The 18626-nt window shown below is 39.9% G+C and overlaps 3 protein-coding genes across 4 annotated transcripts; 1 reads left to right on the forward strand and 2 right to left on the reverse strand.

The window, feature by feature from the left end:
- Positions 1 to 117: 117 nt before the first annotated feature.
- Positions 118 to 4152, reverse strand: gtf2h3 (general transcription factor IIH, polypeptide 3). Its single transcript, XM_010732505.3, has 13 exons — positions 3935 to 4152; positions 3773 to 3852; positions 3583 to 3689; positions 2002 to 2144; positions 1781 to 1843; positions 1553 to 1582; positions 1399 to 1427; positions 1236 to 1310; positions 1095 to 1148; positions 872 to 940; positions 646 to 781; positions 528 to 564; positions 118 to 399 (listed from the first exon to the last, which is right to left on the reverse strand). Exons 1-13 carry the CDS (start codon positions 3942 to 3944, stop codon positions 330 to 332), a joined length of 903 nt encoding a protein of 300 aa, XP_010730807.2. The 5' UTR covers positions 3945 to 4152; the 3' UTR covers positions 118 to 329.
- Positions 4153 to 5572: 1420 nt separating this feature from the next.
- On the reverse strand, positions 5573 to 8844 carry LOC104920283 (Rieske domain-containing protein). Its single transcript, XM_010732504.3, has 4 exons — positions 8602 to 8844; positions 6282 to 6512; positions 6146 to 6180; positions 5573 to 5999 (listed from the first exon to the last, which is right to left on the reverse strand). The coding sequence occupies exons 2-4, from the start codon at positions 6481 to 6483 to the stop codon at positions 5709 to 5711; spliced, it is 528 nt and encodes a 175-aa protein (XP_010730806.3). The 5' UTR covers positions 6484 to 6512; positions 8602 to 8844; the 3' UTR covers positions 5573 to 5708.
- Positions 8845 to 9178: 334 nt separating this feature from the next.
- Positions 9179 to 17055, forward strand: LOC104920354 (uncharacterized). Of its 2 annotated transcripts, none has more exons than XM_019257500.2 (15): positions 9179 to 9367; positions 10162 to 10264; positions 10343 to 11188; positions 11484 to 11646; positions 11788 to 11885; positions 12031 to 12252; positions 12529 to 12616; positions 13005 to 13126; positions 13265 to 13370; positions 13492 to 13563; positions 13670 to 13779; positions 13879 to 16028; positions 16111 to 16468; positions 16689 to 16782; positions 16882 to 17055. In XM_019257500.2, the coding sequence occupies exons 2-15, from the start codon at positions 10206 to 10208 to the stop codon at positions 17035 to 17037; spliced, it is 4644 nt and encodes a 1547-aa protein (XP_019113045.2). In that variant the 5' UTR covers positions 9179 to 9367; positions 10162 to 10205; the 3' UTR covers positions 17038 to 17055. The 2 variants fall into 2 exon arrangements, with proteins under 2 accessions (XP_019113045.2, XP_027133592.1); XM_027277791.1 differs by having other exon boundaries at positions 9223 to 9265.
- The last annotated feature ends 1571 nt before the right edge of the window (positions 17056 to 18626 follow it).

An 18626-nucleotide genomic window follows, 5' to 3' on the forward strand; every position in this document is an offset into this window, starting at 1 on the left:
TTTACATCATATGTTTGTTTTTTTTTATACAAAAGCAGTGAATTCATTTAGTTTTAGGCCAAGTGGATTATTTTTACCCAACATCATGAAATGTTTAAAGTCGTTGCGTGCCAATAGTTTCTTTCAAATGTTTTAATGCATGTTACACATTTTCATATATTGTCCAATTTTTTCAGGAAAATAATTACTCATGTTCATATGGCCCTGGTGCCTCAATGGCATTTCTAGGATGTCACTGAAGCTTGTTACAAATCTATGCCAAACAAAAATAGTATAATATGAATATCACAAAGGGAAAATTAGCTACATTGGTGCAACCACAGCAAAAATCATGTAGCTTGCTTGAGTTTCTTCTTTTTGGGCTTGACCATCTGTGGTAGTTGGATTTTGAAGGCAGTCCTAAGAACAAAATTGAACAACATTAATGGCATTAGAGTTAAGATGAAATCACAATGCACAAGTTGTCCAGAAGAAATAAGTTTTGTATTTAAGATTTCTGCTTTGAGAAAAAAAAAACAAAGACTCACTCGCATGTTGTACAGATGGGGCTGAAGTTGCAGAATACTTCAAGAGAAGACAAGGGAAAGCGTCACCACCAGTATTATAAAGATTGTTGTCATGCATACAGGTTCCTCTTTGACTTACTTGACAGACAAACTGAGCACACGTAACCAATCTCAATGAGGTTACGATGGCAGAAGCATGCAGCTCTGTAGTCTACATGTGCAGGCGGTGGCAGCACCAGCTGTGAACGTTGCTCAGAGTCAGGCAGGAACACCCACTGTTGAGAAAACACCATCATCAACACAAAGCAGCCCCTTTGACAGAAATGATACTCTCAGAAATGTGGATATTTGTGCTGTACTCTCACCAGAAGGTATTGTGCCAGGGCAAGTTTATGTGGTATCTTGAGGTACAGTCCTCCAGTTATATCGCAAGCCTACAAAACAAACATCTGAAGGTTAATAAAGAACTGGGTATATAAAGGTTATATTAAATATCAACACTTTATATTGGTATTCTCAGGTTTAGCTTTTGGGTGGTTGCTATCATGAGAAAGGTTGTAGTGCTGTAACAAAGCTGGAAGAGCATACCTGCTGAAGGAGACCTGAGTCTGAGTCCAACACACAGGCATCTATCAGGATGTTCTGTTTTAAAAACACAAAGTTTTAATGAATATGCATGTTAAAAGATGTAAACAGAACAGAAAACACAAGCAGGATAAATTATTTTACCTGTTTCTGGGCAGCGAAAATGACATTCATGAAGTTCATGTACTGGAGGGCACAGTCCTCGGCTGCTTTTATCACCTGTCCAGTAAAATACAGAGGCTGTGTTCAAAGTCATGGAAATTTAAAATAAAAAAACAATCATGAAATAAGACCATTTAGAGCTTACCAGTATTCTTGATTTTAAATCCTGTCCAACTAAAGACAAAAAGGCAACATTAATAAGTATCAAAAGGAAAAAGAATAACCACTGAAAAACATTAATCTTTATGGTAAAAACATTCAAATATACATATATAAAACATATTATATATAATATTTACCTTCCAGCTCTTTAGAGACCCTGTTAATATCTGAATATTAGAAGATGAAGGAAAAGTCTCAGAGTTAATGCTTGGCCTATGCAATATACTATCTCTGTATGCACTTTTTTATCTCTTCAGCTTCTTGCAACTCCAATATAGCCATTCATTAATATGACTTTATTCTTATATTAAGTCCACTACATGTCATAAATGGTAAAACTGTAAACAGTTTTATTGAAAGGATACAGCAGAGAGCTTTGGCAAGAGATCCAGCCAACAAGGTATCAGTTGAATTTCCCCGCACTTCAGCTGTAATCAAATAAGACAGTGACTGACAATGTACAGCTTTTTTAGAAACACATGAAAATTAAGCTGTAAATAATTGAAAATACAGTAAAGCTGTTTGTTGTTGTTATTATATATTGTTTGTTAATTTTACCCACTCAACCACACAAACTTGTACTTACTTTTTGACATGACATTCCTGATCTCTTCAGCAATGAGATTATTAGCGACCGACAGGAGTTCATATTTTCCATCCCCGCTAGAACATGCATCATCTCCAACGTTGTCCCCGCCTCTCCAGTTCTTACTGGGATACAGGAAGTGACTGAAAGAAAGAAAGTAAGTGGAGAGATGTTCATATAGGCGGTGACAGACACAGTGACAGTCCTGGAAACTGAGAGTGGAAGAAGTATTAAGATACTTACGTTGCTAAAATTATAACTGCTTTATTTTTTATTTCTTGGTGAACATGTTTAAACCCTGCATTACTTATGTCCACATTTTTGTGCATCACCGGTTTTATATTGAATAGGTGATGATGTTTACATAGTTCCAGGTTACCTGTTGTAGCAGGGGGATTTTGTCTAAGTAAAGTAGCCGCACCTTGATGGTAAAACCTGGGAGACTTTTGTCCTGGTAAGATGGAAGTGTTGTGATGTTCTGTCTCTTGGTCAAGCTAACATGTTTCAAAGTTATTTATCTTGTCACAAACTTCATATAAATGTAACAACAGATGATTATTAATACGTATGTTTGTTTTGGTCTACAAAAAACTGACGTTTTTATCTGTTAAGTTTGACGGATACTTTCATTTGCATATTTTCTGACCTGCTGCAGGGGACTGAGAGAGAGCCTGTCAACCTGTGTGTTTGAGTGTGTGCGTTTATGGCGTCCCATTCTGCTTTTATAGGAAACAAATGTGCAGATCCTGAGTCCTGGTCTGGTCCTGAGTGATGTTCTTCATCGTATGAGCAACCATATTGCAGCTGTTACACTTACAACAATGTAAAAAAATACTCCATTACTTTACTCCAGTTCTGCATTTAAATGTTTTACTTCAAAGTAAAAGTACAGAAGTATTGGCAGCAAATGTGGAAGAGTGGTATCTGTCTGGGACTTGTTATGTATTTATTTTATTTTATTTTCTATATTAATTTTATGTTTATTTATTTTTTATCTCGACTTTACCTTATTTATTTATTTATTTATTTATTTTTTCACTGTTCTCTTAGTTTAATCTTGAGAACTAAAATGTAAAACTCAATAAACTCAATTTGAATCATAAAAAAATATGAGGAGTGTGCTGCAATCTATCAAAGAAATCTGTGAGTGATATCATAGTGTGTGATATTATTAGACTGTTAATACTGGTGCTTTAAATTAACGCACCAGTATTAACAGTATTAACTAACCTTGTTTTGGTTAATTATCTCGCCTCGCTCAGTACTCGGGTAAATGTGTTTTTACACTCCAGTACTAATGTTAAGATTCTTACAGAAAATAAAAAGGAAACAGTGTTTCTCAATTTCTCAATTTTCATCATTTTGATCGCAAAAATCACAAAGGGACTGTTTAATGTGTAAGTAGCATTGCAGTTTGCAGCTGGTTGAGGTGGAGGAGTTTTAAATACTGTTAAGTAGTGTAAGCCAGGAGTACTCTAACCTAGAAAACCACCTATACAAGAACTGCTTCCTCTGTAAGAGTCACAGGACAGAACCAAACCAAAGTACTGTCAGAAAATCTCTAAGTCTCTGTGAAGTTACCTGTCTTGACAGTGGCTAGCGATGACAGCCAGCTTGTTGGTCCTGGTCATGGCCGTGTGGGAGTTCCCTAACACCATGACCGCATCCAGACACTTGGACAGGGTGAACTGGACGGACACAGACAGGACACAGAGACACAGTGAGTGTTGTTTCGTCTCAATAACACTTGGACTTCACTTCAGCACCTCACCTCTGGCTCACGTTGAGCTTGCTGCCCCCACCATATCGGATTTACATCCACGACGATGACCAGCAGGCTGATTTCATCCTCTGGGGAAGAGTTAGGAAACATCTTTAACATGCAAACTGTGAAATAAGTCACGTTTATGATCAGTGTGTAAGGAGGACAGACCTGCTGCCATCACAGCTGCTGTTACTGTTGTTGTTGTTGCTGCTGCTTTAGCCTCTGTTAGCTTCCATATCTGACCTCAAACTTTACTAAATTAAACGATATTAAGTTACGGATATTCCGACAATGTGTAGTTTATTAGAAATTGTGAAAGTTATAAAGTTACAGATAATTTCTCTGCTCGATGCCAACCACACTGACGAGGCTTTGTCTACGCGTCATCAGCCTGCGACATGTTGTTATTATTATTTTTAATTATTTATTTACAAGTGTTACAATACATTGCATATTATTTTGATACTAGTGAAACTTTATAACGTAAAAATAAAAATAATTTTAAAAAGAACAAGTATTTGTTTTATTCTCGTAGCGGACACAAGGTGCTCTGCTGCCACCTAGTGTAGTCTCCGCTGTGCAGCAGGTGTTTACACTTTACCTGATCATTTACCTGATGTTTAAAGGTGCAGTGTGTAAGATCTGGGGCCTTTATTTTTTAGAATAAGGCAGACACACATAATATTCATAAATATGTTTTCACGCATGTGTAATCACCTGAAAATAAGAATCTTTTTGTTCTTGTCGTGTGATTTTCATTGTGTTGCTGCTGTCTGAGTTGCACGGGTCCTTGGGTAGCTTCAGGCTGCTCACTGATGTCATTAATGGTATGTTTCCCTCCTCCCATCTATGGTTTTTTCAAGAGGCATGCGTTCGAGTGATTTTCACCTACAAAGAGTGCCATTTTTTGTCTATCTACAATTTGATGCAGAAAGACTGTGCCTTCACCAGACAAGGCTCACATGTCCAGGAATGGGTGGACCAAAGAACAAGTTCCCAGCTGCATTATTTTTTTTCTTAGGAAATTTCTTGTTAAGATGACCTGATTTTTCAATAATTTTGCTGCCTTTTTAAAGGGTCCCCCACGGTACCTTTTTTATTTTATGTGATATTGTATATTGGGAAATTAAAGAAGAGTACTACAATTTGGCATACAGTGTTGTACTTTTACATAAATTGATGAAAACTGTATTTTATCCGGGATATTATATCAGGTAAAATATACCCGACGTTAGTGATGGTGTTACTAATTTTAACGTTAGTGTTCTAGGGTTAAGAAGTATCCGTTTGGCGGGGGTGATGTGAGGAGATTGCAATGCAGTATCCGTTTGGCGGGGGTGATGTGAGGAGATTGCAATGCAGCCATTAAACCACTAGATGCATCTATATGCCACTAGATAATCCATAAAAATGAACTGAAATTTTGCCTTTTTTCAAAGCCTGTCTCATGTTTTACTCATCAAAATCAAATAACGGACAGGACATGGTTAACGTAGCATAGCTTGGCATAAGGACTAGCTCAAACTCTGACAAAAGATCTAAATACCTAAGACTTGGAATGATGAACATGTTGGATTTGGTTTGTTTGAGTGGAACAAGTATTAAGTAACATAAAATGGAAGCACTCAAATAAAGTACTGCACCTCATTAATACTGACACACAGTAAATTAGACTTATAAACAATACAGTGTATATCTTGACAAATGGCAGATATTAATATTCCTCATATTTTTTATTTAGACTTTATTTGTACACATTCAATTGTTTTCAACCACAATATTCTGCCACAGTCCCTGTTCTCTTAAAAAACTGCAAACCCAGGCATTAGAATAAGTCTGTTTCTGATCATCTTAAAACAAGCAAAGTGCAAAAGAACAAAACTTTTTTTTATTGTTTTTGGTTAAATCATCAAACAAAACAAAAAAATCCTTAAGTGCCGGGTTATGTCTTGGGCTTAGGTTTCGGCTGGGCCTTGAGTAAGACAGTCCTGTATTTCTCAGTTTGGTAGACATCTGACTCAATGGCCTCGCTGGAGTCATTCAGTGTTACATATACATCCCCGTTGACCTCAGTGACCTTGTGAATCCTCTGTTTGACACCCTTGGAGCACCAGTAAGTTCTCAGAGGTTTGGCCGTAGGGTTGTCCACAGCTTGGTAAAGCCCTTCCCCTTCTGCCAGTGTGATCTTGTACTTGTGCCACGGACACACGATACACTGCCGCCCATTAAACTCCTGATGTTGACGCAGCATGAAGGTGATTAGAGAGAAAAGATCATAGCAGCTGTACTAGTAGTCTGACACAAAAACTTTAGAAAAGCTATTGTATACACAGGGAAGCTTGAACAAGAGCTTTGCTTTGAAAATAGTACACAACATACCTCAATGTCTCCATACTGCAATGCACCACCTGCATCTGTTAGTGTGAAAATGAGTGTCATTATAGACAGCAGTGTCTCAAACACAACGCACCTTTACAGCAGATACTGCAGATAAATTAATAAACAAAGAGCTTACGGTAGCAGCGCATGTCCATCGCATGAAACTGCCCTTGGTGGTACAGGACGAGTACATCTCGGCATCCATTCACCAGCTTGGTCGTGCGCCCCGCCTTGACAATATCATCCGTCTTTCCGATGAAGTGGGAGGCAGGGGGAGGTGATGAGGAGGAGGAGGAGGGAGGGGAAGAAGTCTGAGAAGTCTCCTCCTCAGACGACATGTTGATCACTTCTCAGAGCAGCTTTCCTGCTATGAATACATTTTAAAAGTGATTTCAGTATTTAGGTCATTATTAGTAACAAAATAGAGACTCCTGCTCCTTTTCTTCACATTCATTACCACATTTTACTTGAATCTGTAGTTTCTGCTGTGCCAGCAGGTGTTTACACTTTGCCTGATTAGACCTGATCAAGAGGAATACTCCCATCTTTCACCTAAGTATAAGTAGCAGTACAATCCTGTAAAAATGCTTATCATTCAGACAAACAGTCCCTGTGATTGTTAGAATATTACACATTATACTATCACGTTGTTGTACGCTGTTTAATCTAATGCTTCACATTTTCAGATTCGATTAGATTCAGGTTTCTTGTCTTTGCACAAAGTCCAAGCATTTCGACAAGGAAATACAGTTTAGCATCTAACCAGAAGTGCGGAAGTAGTAAAGTATAATGTATAAATATAGTGCAGGTATATATATGAATATGTTATAGGATATATACAGTGTAAGCAGCAGCAGCAATTGCAGGTGAAATACAAGTAATTAGGGGTGTCCAAACTTCTTTTAAAGAGGTCCATATTTGACAATGTGAAGATTCTTGGGGGCCAACACTAACATTTTAAAATTGTAAAAGTTACATACAAATGTTCTGTAACAATTTTGTTTTCATTGTCACAATTATATATTTTTTAATGGCAATGTAACCAAATCTGAACCAATCAGGCGTGAACAAATCTAAAAACCAGTTCTTCCTTTCTTTCACATCTGGAGTCAGATAATAAAGAATAAATTGTAAGGAATACATTAAACTTGCATGAAGCTGATACAAATCTTAACCTCATGTTCATTCTAAACATGACTTATTATGAGTAATGCAAAGTCTGTTTAAGTTTAAAATGTATTGCTCCTGCTCTTGTCTTTAACAAGATCATTCATAAAGTCATATTTTGTGTCACATCTACAGATATATAACACTAGCAGATATGTCCTTAGAGGTTCAAATTGTTATAGGAATTTTAAAGAAAAACCCTTGAATAAGGAGGACTGGACTCAAAGTTTAAGTTGAATTTATTATTCTTGTACGAGACTGTCTTGGACAGCTCCCCACTGATACAGATAATATCATAACATTCCTTTTTTTTGTTACTGCTCAAGAATGAGCACTATATTTTATATCCACATGGTACTCCCCTAGTCTGTCTCTCCTGTCCTTGTACTACTGATTTATAATTGTCTCTCCCTGACATGCAAAAGACAGGACACACACACACAAACTATCTATACGAGTTAAAATATCTGCATCCCAGTATAATCCTAATTTTTATAACACAAATGCTTTGTTATGTCAACCCCCCAAAAAAAGCCAAATCTTCCAGCCATACAGTATCTGACAATCCTAGCAGGCCATAAATAATATTATAAAAAAAAAGAAGCTTGTATCGTATGAACAGTTACAAGATTATGTAATGTTTTGGTTGTAAAGTCTACATCGAATCACTCATTAAGAGAAGACCGTGGTTCATGTAGATTATAAATTCAGTTTTCCAGACATGGGGACTTGAGACTTGGTGACTTGGACTCGAGTCGACTTGATCGTCGTTTTTATGAATTGTGACTTGACTTGACAAAAAATGAAATACTTGACTCGGACTATAAGTTTAAGACTCGGGACTTGACTTGAATGACTTGAGTGTTATTCACATCATGTTTTCAGTGTGAATATGAAATGTGAATATAAAATGTATTTTTTATTTTTTTTTTTTTTTTTAAATAATGTTAATGATTACAGTGCAATCATATTAAGATCAGATTCTGCAGCTAAAATTACAACAATACACCAAAGGTGACTAAACTTGGACTTGACTTGCCCAAGAAAAAACATACTTGGGACTTACTTGTGACTTGAAGGTTAAGACTTGAGAGTTACTGTCACTGGGCCAGGCAAAGCTGTTATGAGTTATGCACCCATGGACAGAACATACTTGATGAAACACGATGATGAGCATTTATGTTGCTGCCAGATGTTTTTAAACATCCACACAAACGAATGAACACGTGACATTCATGAGGAAGTTTATAATGAACTGCTCATTTAAAAACAACATTAAATTAACTCACCTCATGTAGCCTGTTTACATCTATCCTAACTTCTGTAGTCGGTTACCATGGCAACGTGACACTTTATCTCGCTAAAAGTGCACGCGCGACGTGTCCTAGTGTCTTATCTGTATAAAACAGACGTGCTGTATTTATGTGGACATTTATCAAAATATAAAATGTGAAGCAAACATCGCCAGTGTACGAGAAGAGCCGGCATGAGGAAGAGCCAATGTTGTGTGTTACGCCTAATGTTGTCCACAGTGAAACAAGGGCGGATGAACGAGATTCCTTAATTTGTTTTCAATTAAAACTTAATTTTACTGAATTAAAAAAAATGCAAACAGAGCTAGTATACCAGTGTGTATTCACTGTTAAATATATAAATACAAGAGTGTTTGTGGGCAAATGGTTGAGTCCTGGGGGGGGGCTTTATGTCTTAGCAGGTTTGTTGGTGGGCATTAAGCCCTCTGAGGGATTATCTCTATCTTTCATGCTGAAGTGAGCGTAATACGACCGGCTGTCTTTCTGCATTTTATTTTATTTTAACGTTTGATAAACATTTCTTAGACTTTGTATCACCTGTAAGGTCTACCTGTCGGGACAGAAGCTCGCGGGGAAACAACGCGCACTCCCCACCAAACCGTTTTCGTCGTCATGGAGACCAAGTCTGTGTACGGAAATGGTGATACTACTCAAGCTGGCAACTTTGTGAAAAATTAATGTCAGTTCAGTTTGTTCGCTCAGATAAACCGACGTTTGTCTTTTTTTTGCGTGTCTGAATCAGGTAAGTTGTGATGATTAATAACTTTAAAGCAAACTTTTATTTATTTAAGATCATTCCTACAATGGACAGGTGTAAACAACCTTCTGCACTTGTATAGCTCTGCAGCTAAAGATGCAATAAATGTAATTTTAAACTCTACTTCAGGTTGAATTTAGCAGTTGTTGACACTTAAAATGTGCTTACTGTCAGGTTTACTGCACTGTGGCTCAGCCTGAAGGAAATATGGGCCTCTAGCAGTGGGATGATTTGAAACAGTGTACTGTTTCATAAACACAGTAACCAACACCCACTTTACCTTATGCATGCATATGAAGAGGGTCTCACTCAAGCGTCATATGGCAGGACTGTTGCTGTCAGCCAATCTACTGTAAGTCAAATAGAGCAACAGTTGCACAGCTGTGCCTGCTAAATTTATCATATTTGCTGCATTACACAAATGTGTGACATGACTTCACTCTGAGCCCATCCTGACCAAGTGTCAAATTTCAGCATCATAGCCAGCGTCCTGCGCTTTGCCTGCCACCACAACAGTGCAGTGTGGTGGTAATAGTAATAGTATGACACAGTGACCGACCAGACCGCTGGCCATCATTCTCTGACAGAAGTCACTGAGGGAGAGAAAGCGGCAAGAACACACTGACTTGTAAATAGCAGTGTGGTGGTGATTCAAGTTTTCAGTCATTTTCTGTATATGTTTAGCCCATCATTACAGAATTAGTCTAATTGTACAGTAATTCCTGCTTTGTGTGAGTGACGGATGGAGAGACTAAAGCGTTATGTCTGCCACTCCCAAGGCAAAAGAAGAGAAAGAAACGAGAGAGAAAGGGAAGAGGAGGAAATGGCACTTTGCCTGTACGAGTGTCTGAGAGCGGTTGGGCTGCAGCGTCACTATGCCAGGTAAGCTCACTCACTCATACTACATCCAAACTCACACCTGCCCTGTGCTCTCCTCCTCTGACCACCTGTCTCCTTCAGGTTTACCTCAGTGGGTGTTCATCGTGTGGCCCACCTTTCAGGGCTCACCATGGAGGACTATCACAACCTGGGAATCCGTTCTATGGAGGACAGGACTCGACTCTTCCATCTGGTCCAAATGGTCAAAACCCTTGACCTGGAGAGCCTTGAATATGAAGATCGTGATGATGATGACAACGATTATGATCATGATGATGAAGGCTACGCTATAGCGGATAGTAGCATTACTTATGATGGTTGTGGAGAGCCTGATGAAGATGAATACGATGATGTGGATGAGAAGAGTGATGCTGTGAGTAGTTTTTCCAAACCATCAAATGTTTGCAGACGACTTGATTTCAGTTGTGAGACCAGCGATCATCACCAGAAGCCACTTCCAGTAGGCACTGTTCATGCCTACGCAAGTCATAACAGAAATAATGAGTCAGGTCAGAGCAAAGGATCAGCCATATCTGTGCAACTCGAGCTTGACACTGAAAGTCCTGTGGTATGTAGCTGCAAAGGGAACAACAACCACAGGTCGGATGTCCGTAGTCATCAATCAAATCATTGCTCCAAGCCTGACATTGTGGAAGGACTCTCAGTCAGCAACTTTCACACCAGATTATCACCAAACCACAGTCCTAAACCCAGGCCTGCAGCAGCGGCGTCAAATAGTTTTAGCAACAAACTGAATGGGTACAAAGACAGAAAAGGAATCTCTAGGAAGGAAAAACTCTATGCAGGAATAAGCCGTAACACAGCTTCTGAGCACACGGCTAAAGCAACACCTGTTTATGAATCAAAGAGAACAGCTGGCTACAACTATGGACTACCACTGAGTTCCCCTCCAAGCCCAAACAAAAAGTGAGTGCTGTTGGTTTGTATTGTCCTCACTGCTTGCTCTGTATTTACAAATGCAATATGTAAAATACATTCATTGAACATAAAAGACAAAGTAGGATAAAGTACTCAAATGGCTATAGCACTTGCACTGAGGCAATGGTTCCTGTGTATGCACAGCATTTTAATAATTTACATGCTTTTTATGACCATGTCTCTTCAAATCATGACGTTTGCATGGGAGCATTGTTTCCTTTACACATGTGCATCCTGATTGTGTGTCTGTGTCTGTGTGTGTGTGTGTGTGTGTGTGTTGCAGGCAACCAGACGGACAACGTATCAGTGTGTGTGTGAGGAAAAGACCTCTGACACATGCAGAGTGCAGGCGAGGAGAGTCCGATGTTGTGACAACTCCGAGTGGAGAGTGTGTGACTGTTCATGAAAGCAAAGAGGCTGTGGATCTCACACAGTACATACTACAGGTAGATATAGTGTCTAGAGAGGAGACAATGACAGATCAATGTTTTGTCATGCATCTCTTCTGTGTGTACAATTTTTGTTTCATGAGAAGCCTAGACTGACTACAACGTCATGCCTTGCTCCTTGTTCTTTTGTCCCTGTAGCACAGGTTCTACTTTGACCATGTTTTTGGTGAGGAGAGCTCAAACGAGGAAGTGTATCGAAAAACGGCGTATCCTCTGGTGCAGCACATGCTCAATGGGTAGGGTAGCATTGATGAAGTAGAACTTATAGAGGTGCATATGTTGCCATCATATCATCTTGTCAATCAGAATCCAGTGCTTGTAGGCATTGTGTGTTTCTGTCTGTTCTCGCTGTCAATGTTTCTGTTGTGTTTGCATCTATAGAGGCAAGGCCACCTGCTTTGCATATGGCCAAACAGGTGCAGGCAAGACTCACACCATGTTGGGTTCGTCTCCTGGTGTGAGACCAGGGTTGTATGCACTGGCTGTCCGGGACATTTTTGCACAACTTTCCACCACACGCACACACTCATCCTTGCTGGTGTATGTCAGTTTCTTTGAAATCTACTGTGGGCAGCTGTATGACCTGTTGGACCACAGGAAAAGGTGTGTGTTTGTGTCACTATGAGACACAGAAATAATTATCAGTTGCATATTTACGTAGCCACCAATTAATATACTTGTATGTATTTAATTGTATAAAGTATATCAGATATTTATTATTTACATGTTGTGTCATCATTGCACCAGTTTTCCCATTAGTTACATTATTTTTTGGTAATATCATCATCCAAATAAACCACAATGTCCTCTTCTATTACCCAGATTTATAATAAGACTTGATTTTCTACCATCTCAGTTTCTTCTTTCTTCCTTAATTAGATTATTTGCCAGGGAAGATGGACAGAAGGTGGTTCACATTGCTGGACTGCGACATGTCAGAGTGGACTCAGTCAGCTCACTGCTGGAGGTTTGGCCCTTTTTTGTGTTGTCCAGAGCTGGTGTTCTGACTAGCACCCCAAGTTTTAGAGCACATTAACATGAATATTGTGATTCCAAAATCAGCAATTTGCTGTTAAACCTAACTTCTTTCTTTATGTTTAAGTTGTTGCAAGAAACACTCAGTAGTACTTTCAAGTCTTAGTATTCAGTGGAGTGCAACAGTAAACATACTTTGATACATACAGTACATACTACGTCTCAATATCAGCCCTATCTAGCACTTCAGGTTGGCTAATTCTGTGCGTACATCCTCGTAGATGTACCAGCAGACGACTTGAAATATTACCTGACAAGAAGAATTATATGATTTTGCTTGTTTGAAGTAGTGACTCATGCAGTCTCTCTCTCATCTCAAGGTGATTTCACAGGGTACAGAGGAGCGCACACAGGGGATGAGTGGAGTGAATCCACTCTCCTCTCGTTCCCATGCCTTGCTTCAAATACAGCTACGAGGTCCAAACCAGCAGATAGCTGGTAGGTGAGTGACAACAGGTTTTATTATATTGTCAGCATATTACACTTAAAGCACTGCTTGGGTTATTGTGTAGTAGTGTAGATAAAGTAAGCCCAGTAGTATTGGTGTAAAATGACTGAATTAAGAAAGGTGTGCCTGCAGAATGTGGTTTGTGGACCTGGCAGGGAGTGAGAGGGCATCAGATACCAAAGAACCAGACAGGCAGAGTCGTATGGAAGGAGCCGAGATCAACCAGAGTCTGTTGGCTGTAAGCTACACACACACACACACACACACACACACACACACACACACATGCTTGCACACTTTTGGAAGTATGGTGGGATTTGTACATTTCATATGTACATTTTTTTTCTTTTCTTTCTCAGCTTAAAGAATGTATCCGGTCCCTTGATCAAGAGCAGTCACACACACCTTTCAGACAAAGCAAACTTACTCAGGTACTATGACGTTTGTGCCTTGCTCATTTTCAGTTGTTCTGTTGTATGTATGTGTTAGTGCATAAAAATCTCTCCTCTCTTTTGGACTACATTGTTCTTATTCTAGGTTTTGAAAGACTCATTTATTGGGGACTCCATGACATGCATGATAGCCAACATTTCACCCTGTCACTTAGCAACTGAACATACGCTTAATACACTGAGATACGCGGATCGGTAAGTGTGTGTGTGTGTGTGTGTGCAGTATGTGTGGCATATTAGTTTATCATTTTAAAAGTGATGTTTGTAATGTTACATCTGCTCGATTTTTCATAGTGTGAAGGAGTTGAGGGGACAAGGAGGACTAAAAGGAGGAAGAAAAGGCAAGACAATACCCTCCCCAAAACGTAATCTTTCCAACGGCAACACCAGCAGAGGAGGCAGCAGTGTTGCCACCCGTGGAAAAAGTCCCCCTAAAAAGCCAAAGTTAGGGAGACAAAGAAAAGCTTTTAGCCCCACATCACCTACCTCGAGGCTGGCCACAGAGGGTGCAGTTCTCTGTTCCACACCAAAGAAGGACAGATGGGGAGAGGAAACCGGTGCAATAGCTAGAAATGGGTTTGGACTTGAACAGATTACACCAATCAAAGGTTTTCTGGGAACAGGTGATAAGAGGGAAAGATCAGATGGGAGGATAGGTAGAAGAAGAGAAAAGTATGGAGGAACTGAAAGTGAAGGTGACCGAAGAGCCACAAGGCCGGGTGAGCAACTTCACTTGTGGGAGGTACCGAGGCAATCTGGATTCTACCACAGAGAAAGAGAGAACCAGCAAAGCACGGGTGGAAAGGTGGATGAGAGGGCGATAGGGGGACTAGAGGTGGAAAGAAGATGGATAGAACAAAGAAGACAAGTGGAAAGCAGTACAGACACATGTAATGATGTAGAGAGACTTAGGGAGAGAGATTTACAAAAAGTTGAAAGCGATAATGAGAGGGTGAGGCATCTGAGACAGTATCACCAGCAGCTGCAGCAGTTTATGCCCTCCTCCGCGTCTTCGTCTGACCATCTCTTTTCACCCTCTGCATGTCTGTCTTTCTCTTCCTCTAATCAGGCCTCTCTCTCCCCGTCTTCCTCTTCTTCTCTCCAACATACTTCCCGCATCTCAGTTTCTGCCCTTATGTGTCATGGTTTGGAAGATGCCTTAGATGCATATGGGGTTGCCAGGGTTGAGGTTAGGACTGACGGTTACAGAGGACAGTCATCTTCCTCCTCCAGTGGAGAAATTTGCTCACAAACTGGCACATCTCCAAGATACAATAGAAATAATGATGAGGTTGATCATGGTGACTCAGGTGGTGTTAGTGAAGATTGGAGGGAGGGAACGGAGGCAGGGTTTGGACACAACAGAGGTAAAAGGGAGAAGAGGAGGTCACTGAAGGCAAGAGGTGAAGGAGAGGTGAGAGTAAAGAGGGAAGACTGGAGGTCAGCTAAGGTGGAAGGAGGAGGAGAGAGGAGGTGGGCTTGGATGACAACGACAGGGACAGAACAGGCAGACAGGGTGACAGGTGCAGGGCCAGCTGAAGTAGAGGCGTCAGCGTCAGGCAACTGTGATTCAGACGTGGGTGAGGAAGGACTAGATGCCTCAAATGTCCCGTCTGATGGATTATGGAGTACTGAGGAGCAAGAAGGAGCTGATGGCTATGATTTAGTGTCCACCCACAGCAACAATAACAGCAACAGCCTGTTTAACCACCCTCCTGTCGATCCAACCCATCAACGAGCTCCGGCAGAACGACCCCTCTCCCCGCCTTGTGAACATACCAACACACTCCTGACCCATAATAAGCTCAGTGAACATACCAGACGCACCTCAAACATCCTGCCACTACCATTGCGAAATGTCCAACAGGGAATGCCATCAAGCAGCCGTAAAGAGAAGGAGCCATGGTTTGCTACTAATGCTACCAGAAGAGAATATTTCAATTCTCAGTCGGCCACACTACCTCCGCGTACTCCCATCGCACAAAATGGACGTAAAATACCTGCTGAGCCCCTTAACTTATCTGATAATCCAGCTCATACCCACAACCAGCCACAGGTCAAAGCCAAAACATATGTGTTAGCTCAAGGAGAGACTTCTACAGATTCTCTCAGCTACATCATGGACCCGCTCAGCATCTCCTTGCTTGATGTGGACCAACAAGTCGCCACAGCTTCGTTCCTCCAAGGAGAACAGAACAACACCTCACTCTGTCTGCTTGAGTATGAAAGGGAAGAAGATAAGAGAAGGGACGCAGAAAAAGAGCATCTCACTTGTGCCAAGATGGCAAATAAAAATGTAGGGAATAAGGATGAGGAATTTCGTCTGTCGCTTTTGGAGCTGCCACAAGCAAAGACCCACTCTCCCATGTCTGAAACTATGGCAGCTACTAACTCTGAGCCAAGAAAAGACATGTGTTTTGCCACTTGTGAACATTGTGGAATAGGTAAGTGCGAGTTCAGTGTGTGTGTGCGTGCGTATAAATGTGCTTAATAATTGGTATCTAAACAGTTTTGTATCTTGTCCAGGTACGATGGCGCCTCCTATCTCTGAGGTTATGCTGGTTTCTCTCCAGGACCACGGCAACAATCAGAAACTACAAACCACACCAGATATCGAAGTCCTGGATAACAAAGCCTCTGCATCCCCACCTAAACCCTCTACAAGTGCTTCTGTCCAGTGCTCTGGGAACACTGGCTCGCCCAGTTCACACAATCTACCACCAGAATATGCACACGATGTGCCCAACAGCCTTGCTTTTTCCATTTCAAACATCGCACTCCAACCAACTGTTCCTACAGAATTAAAAAGTGAAGAGAACAACAGCAAAATGCAAATTAGACCCATAATCCATCTGTCTATGCTGGAAGACTTGTATCATGACCAGTAAGTACCAGAAATCTCATCATTTTGCTTATACAATCATCCTAAACTACACTACAAATTATAACTACAAGTACTGATAATACCCAAATATGCTGCGGAGATATTGAAATCTGGTTACACATTAATCATACAGACATGATACAGAAATCATAGAGACTGCTTTGATTTGCTTCACACTTGTCTTTTTCTCTCTTCTTTCTCCAATTCAATCCAACTTCAGGTGGCGTGTTGTCCAGGCCCATTGGGAGCAGCTAGAAGAGATGGAAAGTTTATGTCGTAAAGAGGGGACGCTTCTATGCCAGCAGCCTGATATGGTCAGAATAACTCTGCTTAGCTTCTTCCTTTTTGTGCATTTTAATCTAATTGCACACTTTTTTGTTGCCTGTACTCACTCTCTGTCTCTGTCTTAACAGGCATTTGGGGAGTATGTCCACAAGCTGGGGGAGATTATGGAGAGAAAAGCTCGGTGTGTCCACAGCATGATAGCTCAGCTGCAGCCATATCTTAAGACAAGTCATATAAACAAACCACACAACCAAGCAGAGGATAATCATGATCATGATACTTGAATAAATTAATAAACTAGAGTCATTAAGCACTAGCATTTGCATTTTTAAGTGCAATCTATACACTGAAGAAATATGAGTTATGCAAATCCATGCTGTGCACTGAATACAGTATGGGTCAATATTAGTATTGTTGTGTGTTTTGCATGAGGTTGTTTTTTTTTCCCTCTTTGATCCTCAGTACTATATACATGCTGATAAAGATGTGTGTGTGTGTGTGTATATAGTATATTATAAAATTCATCCACATTTAGTTCTTTGAATCTGAATTTAATTTTAAGATGGAGATGTATAACGCTGCTGTAGAAACTTGAATGTCTGGTATTAATGAAGTTATTTTAGAAACTGCTATTTAAGTACTGTATAATATTTGTATGCTTGTTGGTGTATTTAGATCGCCATTAGCCACAGTATTGTAACAGTAGCCACTGCACTGTAATGGTAGCTACTGTATTGTAACAGTAGCTACACTCTCTGAGCCGTAGCTACTATGCAGAAGCTTCTACTGTATCTTTTCATGGTCCAGTATTGGGCATTTCTTCTGTTGTCAAACTGATCATTTTTCCTCAACTTTGGTGTTTCTTGATAGATTTCCACTGATCATTTTTCCTCAACTTTGGTGTTTCTTGATAGATTTCCCCATATTGTTCTTTAAAAAACTACTCTAGACTACTTCTTTTGAAGAAAAGTGACAACTCATCGATCATTCTGACATATGGCCTTGGCTTTTAGTTTACCAGGTTTGAGTCTAATCTTAATGCTTAAGCAGAAGGAGCACTACTGCAGGTCCTTCATTCCAACGGCTGTCAGACTCTTTAACACCAGCATGACTTAATGACCTTTTTTTCTATACTTCTATACTCTCTCATCCTATTTGTGTATATGGGCTGCTGTGACAAGTGAATTTTCCCAATGTGGGATCATTAAAGTCTATCTTATCTTATCTTTAGCCGACTAACACCTCAACAGACTCAGAGACCAGACCAGCCTGATTACGGGTTGGCTATGGTCTTCACTAAAACTTTGACTCTGCAATGACGAAACACTGAACCAAAGATGCACAACTCATATTTTGCTAACCTGTTTCAAATTTCTTGGATTACTAGGCAGGTGGCAAACTGTTTCCTGGTGCTACATGTTTTTTTTTGTTTTTGTTTTATTATAAAAATTGAAATAATGAAAGATTGTGATTTTTTGTTAAGCAAATGACCTGAGTTGTGTGGGCTAGTTATTTTTTTAAACACAGTTTTAAGGTTTTAAGATAAATTAAATTTGCTTTGATGATCTGATGATGTGTTTTGTATTCAAATATTTATATAGGGGATAGTGCACAGATATGTTGTTTTCACCCCAGTCTGTGTGCCTATTAAAATGTTTATAGTCCAAGTAGTTTGAGAATGATAGGGTGAATAATTTATTAGAGAATAAACCAGCGTAAACACTGTGGATTTTGACAGTTAACATCATCATTAAAAACTTGCACAACCTGTTTTGACTCATGGATAAAACTTTTTAACTCTTTAATAGACACACAAATTAAAGCCCATCACATTGAAATCTAACCTCTGTTCCAGGGATTAGATCTGCTAAAC

Source organism: Larimichthys crocea, chromosome III (genome assembly GCF_000972845.2).
Source record: "Larimichthys crocea isolate SSNF chromosome III, L_crocea_2.0, whole genome shotgun sequence".
Classification (NCBI taxonomy): Eukaryota; Metazoa; Chordata; class Actinopteri; family Sciaenidae; genus Larimichthys; species Larimichthys crocea.

Coding starts and splice junctions, on each gene's coding strand:
- gtf2h3 (XM_010732505.3), bottom strand. Junction 1,311..1,398: donor ATTTAAAATCAAGAATACTG/GTAAGCTCTAAA, acceptor TTTACTGGACAG/GTGATAAAAGCAGCCGAGGA. Junction 1,149..1,235: donor TTTTCGCTGCCCAGAAACAG/GTAAAATAATTT, acceptor TTTTTAAAACAG/AACATCCTGATAGATGCCTG.
- LOC104920283 (XM_010732504.3), bottom strand. CDS start 6,483: ATGTCGTCTGAGGAGGAGACTTCTCAGACTTCTTCCCCTCCCTCCTCC. Junction 6,181..6,281: donor GATGGACATGCGCTGCTACC/GTAAGCTCTTTG, acceptor TCACACTAACAG/ATGCAGGTGGTGCATTGCAG. Junction 6,000..6,145: donor TGCAGTATGGAGACATTGAG/GTATGTTGTGTA, acceptor CGTCAACATCAG/GAGTTTAATGGGCGGCAGTG.
- LOC104920354 (XM_027277791.1), top strand. CDS start 9,238: ATGGAGACCAAGTCTGTGTACGGAAATG. Junction 11,189..11,483: donor CCTCCAAGCCCAAACAAAAA/GTGAGTGCTGTT, acceptor TGTGTGTTGCAG/GCAACCAGACGGACAACGTA. Junction 13,371..13,491: donor TCAACCAGAGTCTGTTGGCT/GTAAGCTACACA, acceptor TTTCTTTCTCAG/CTTAAAGAATGTATCCGGTC.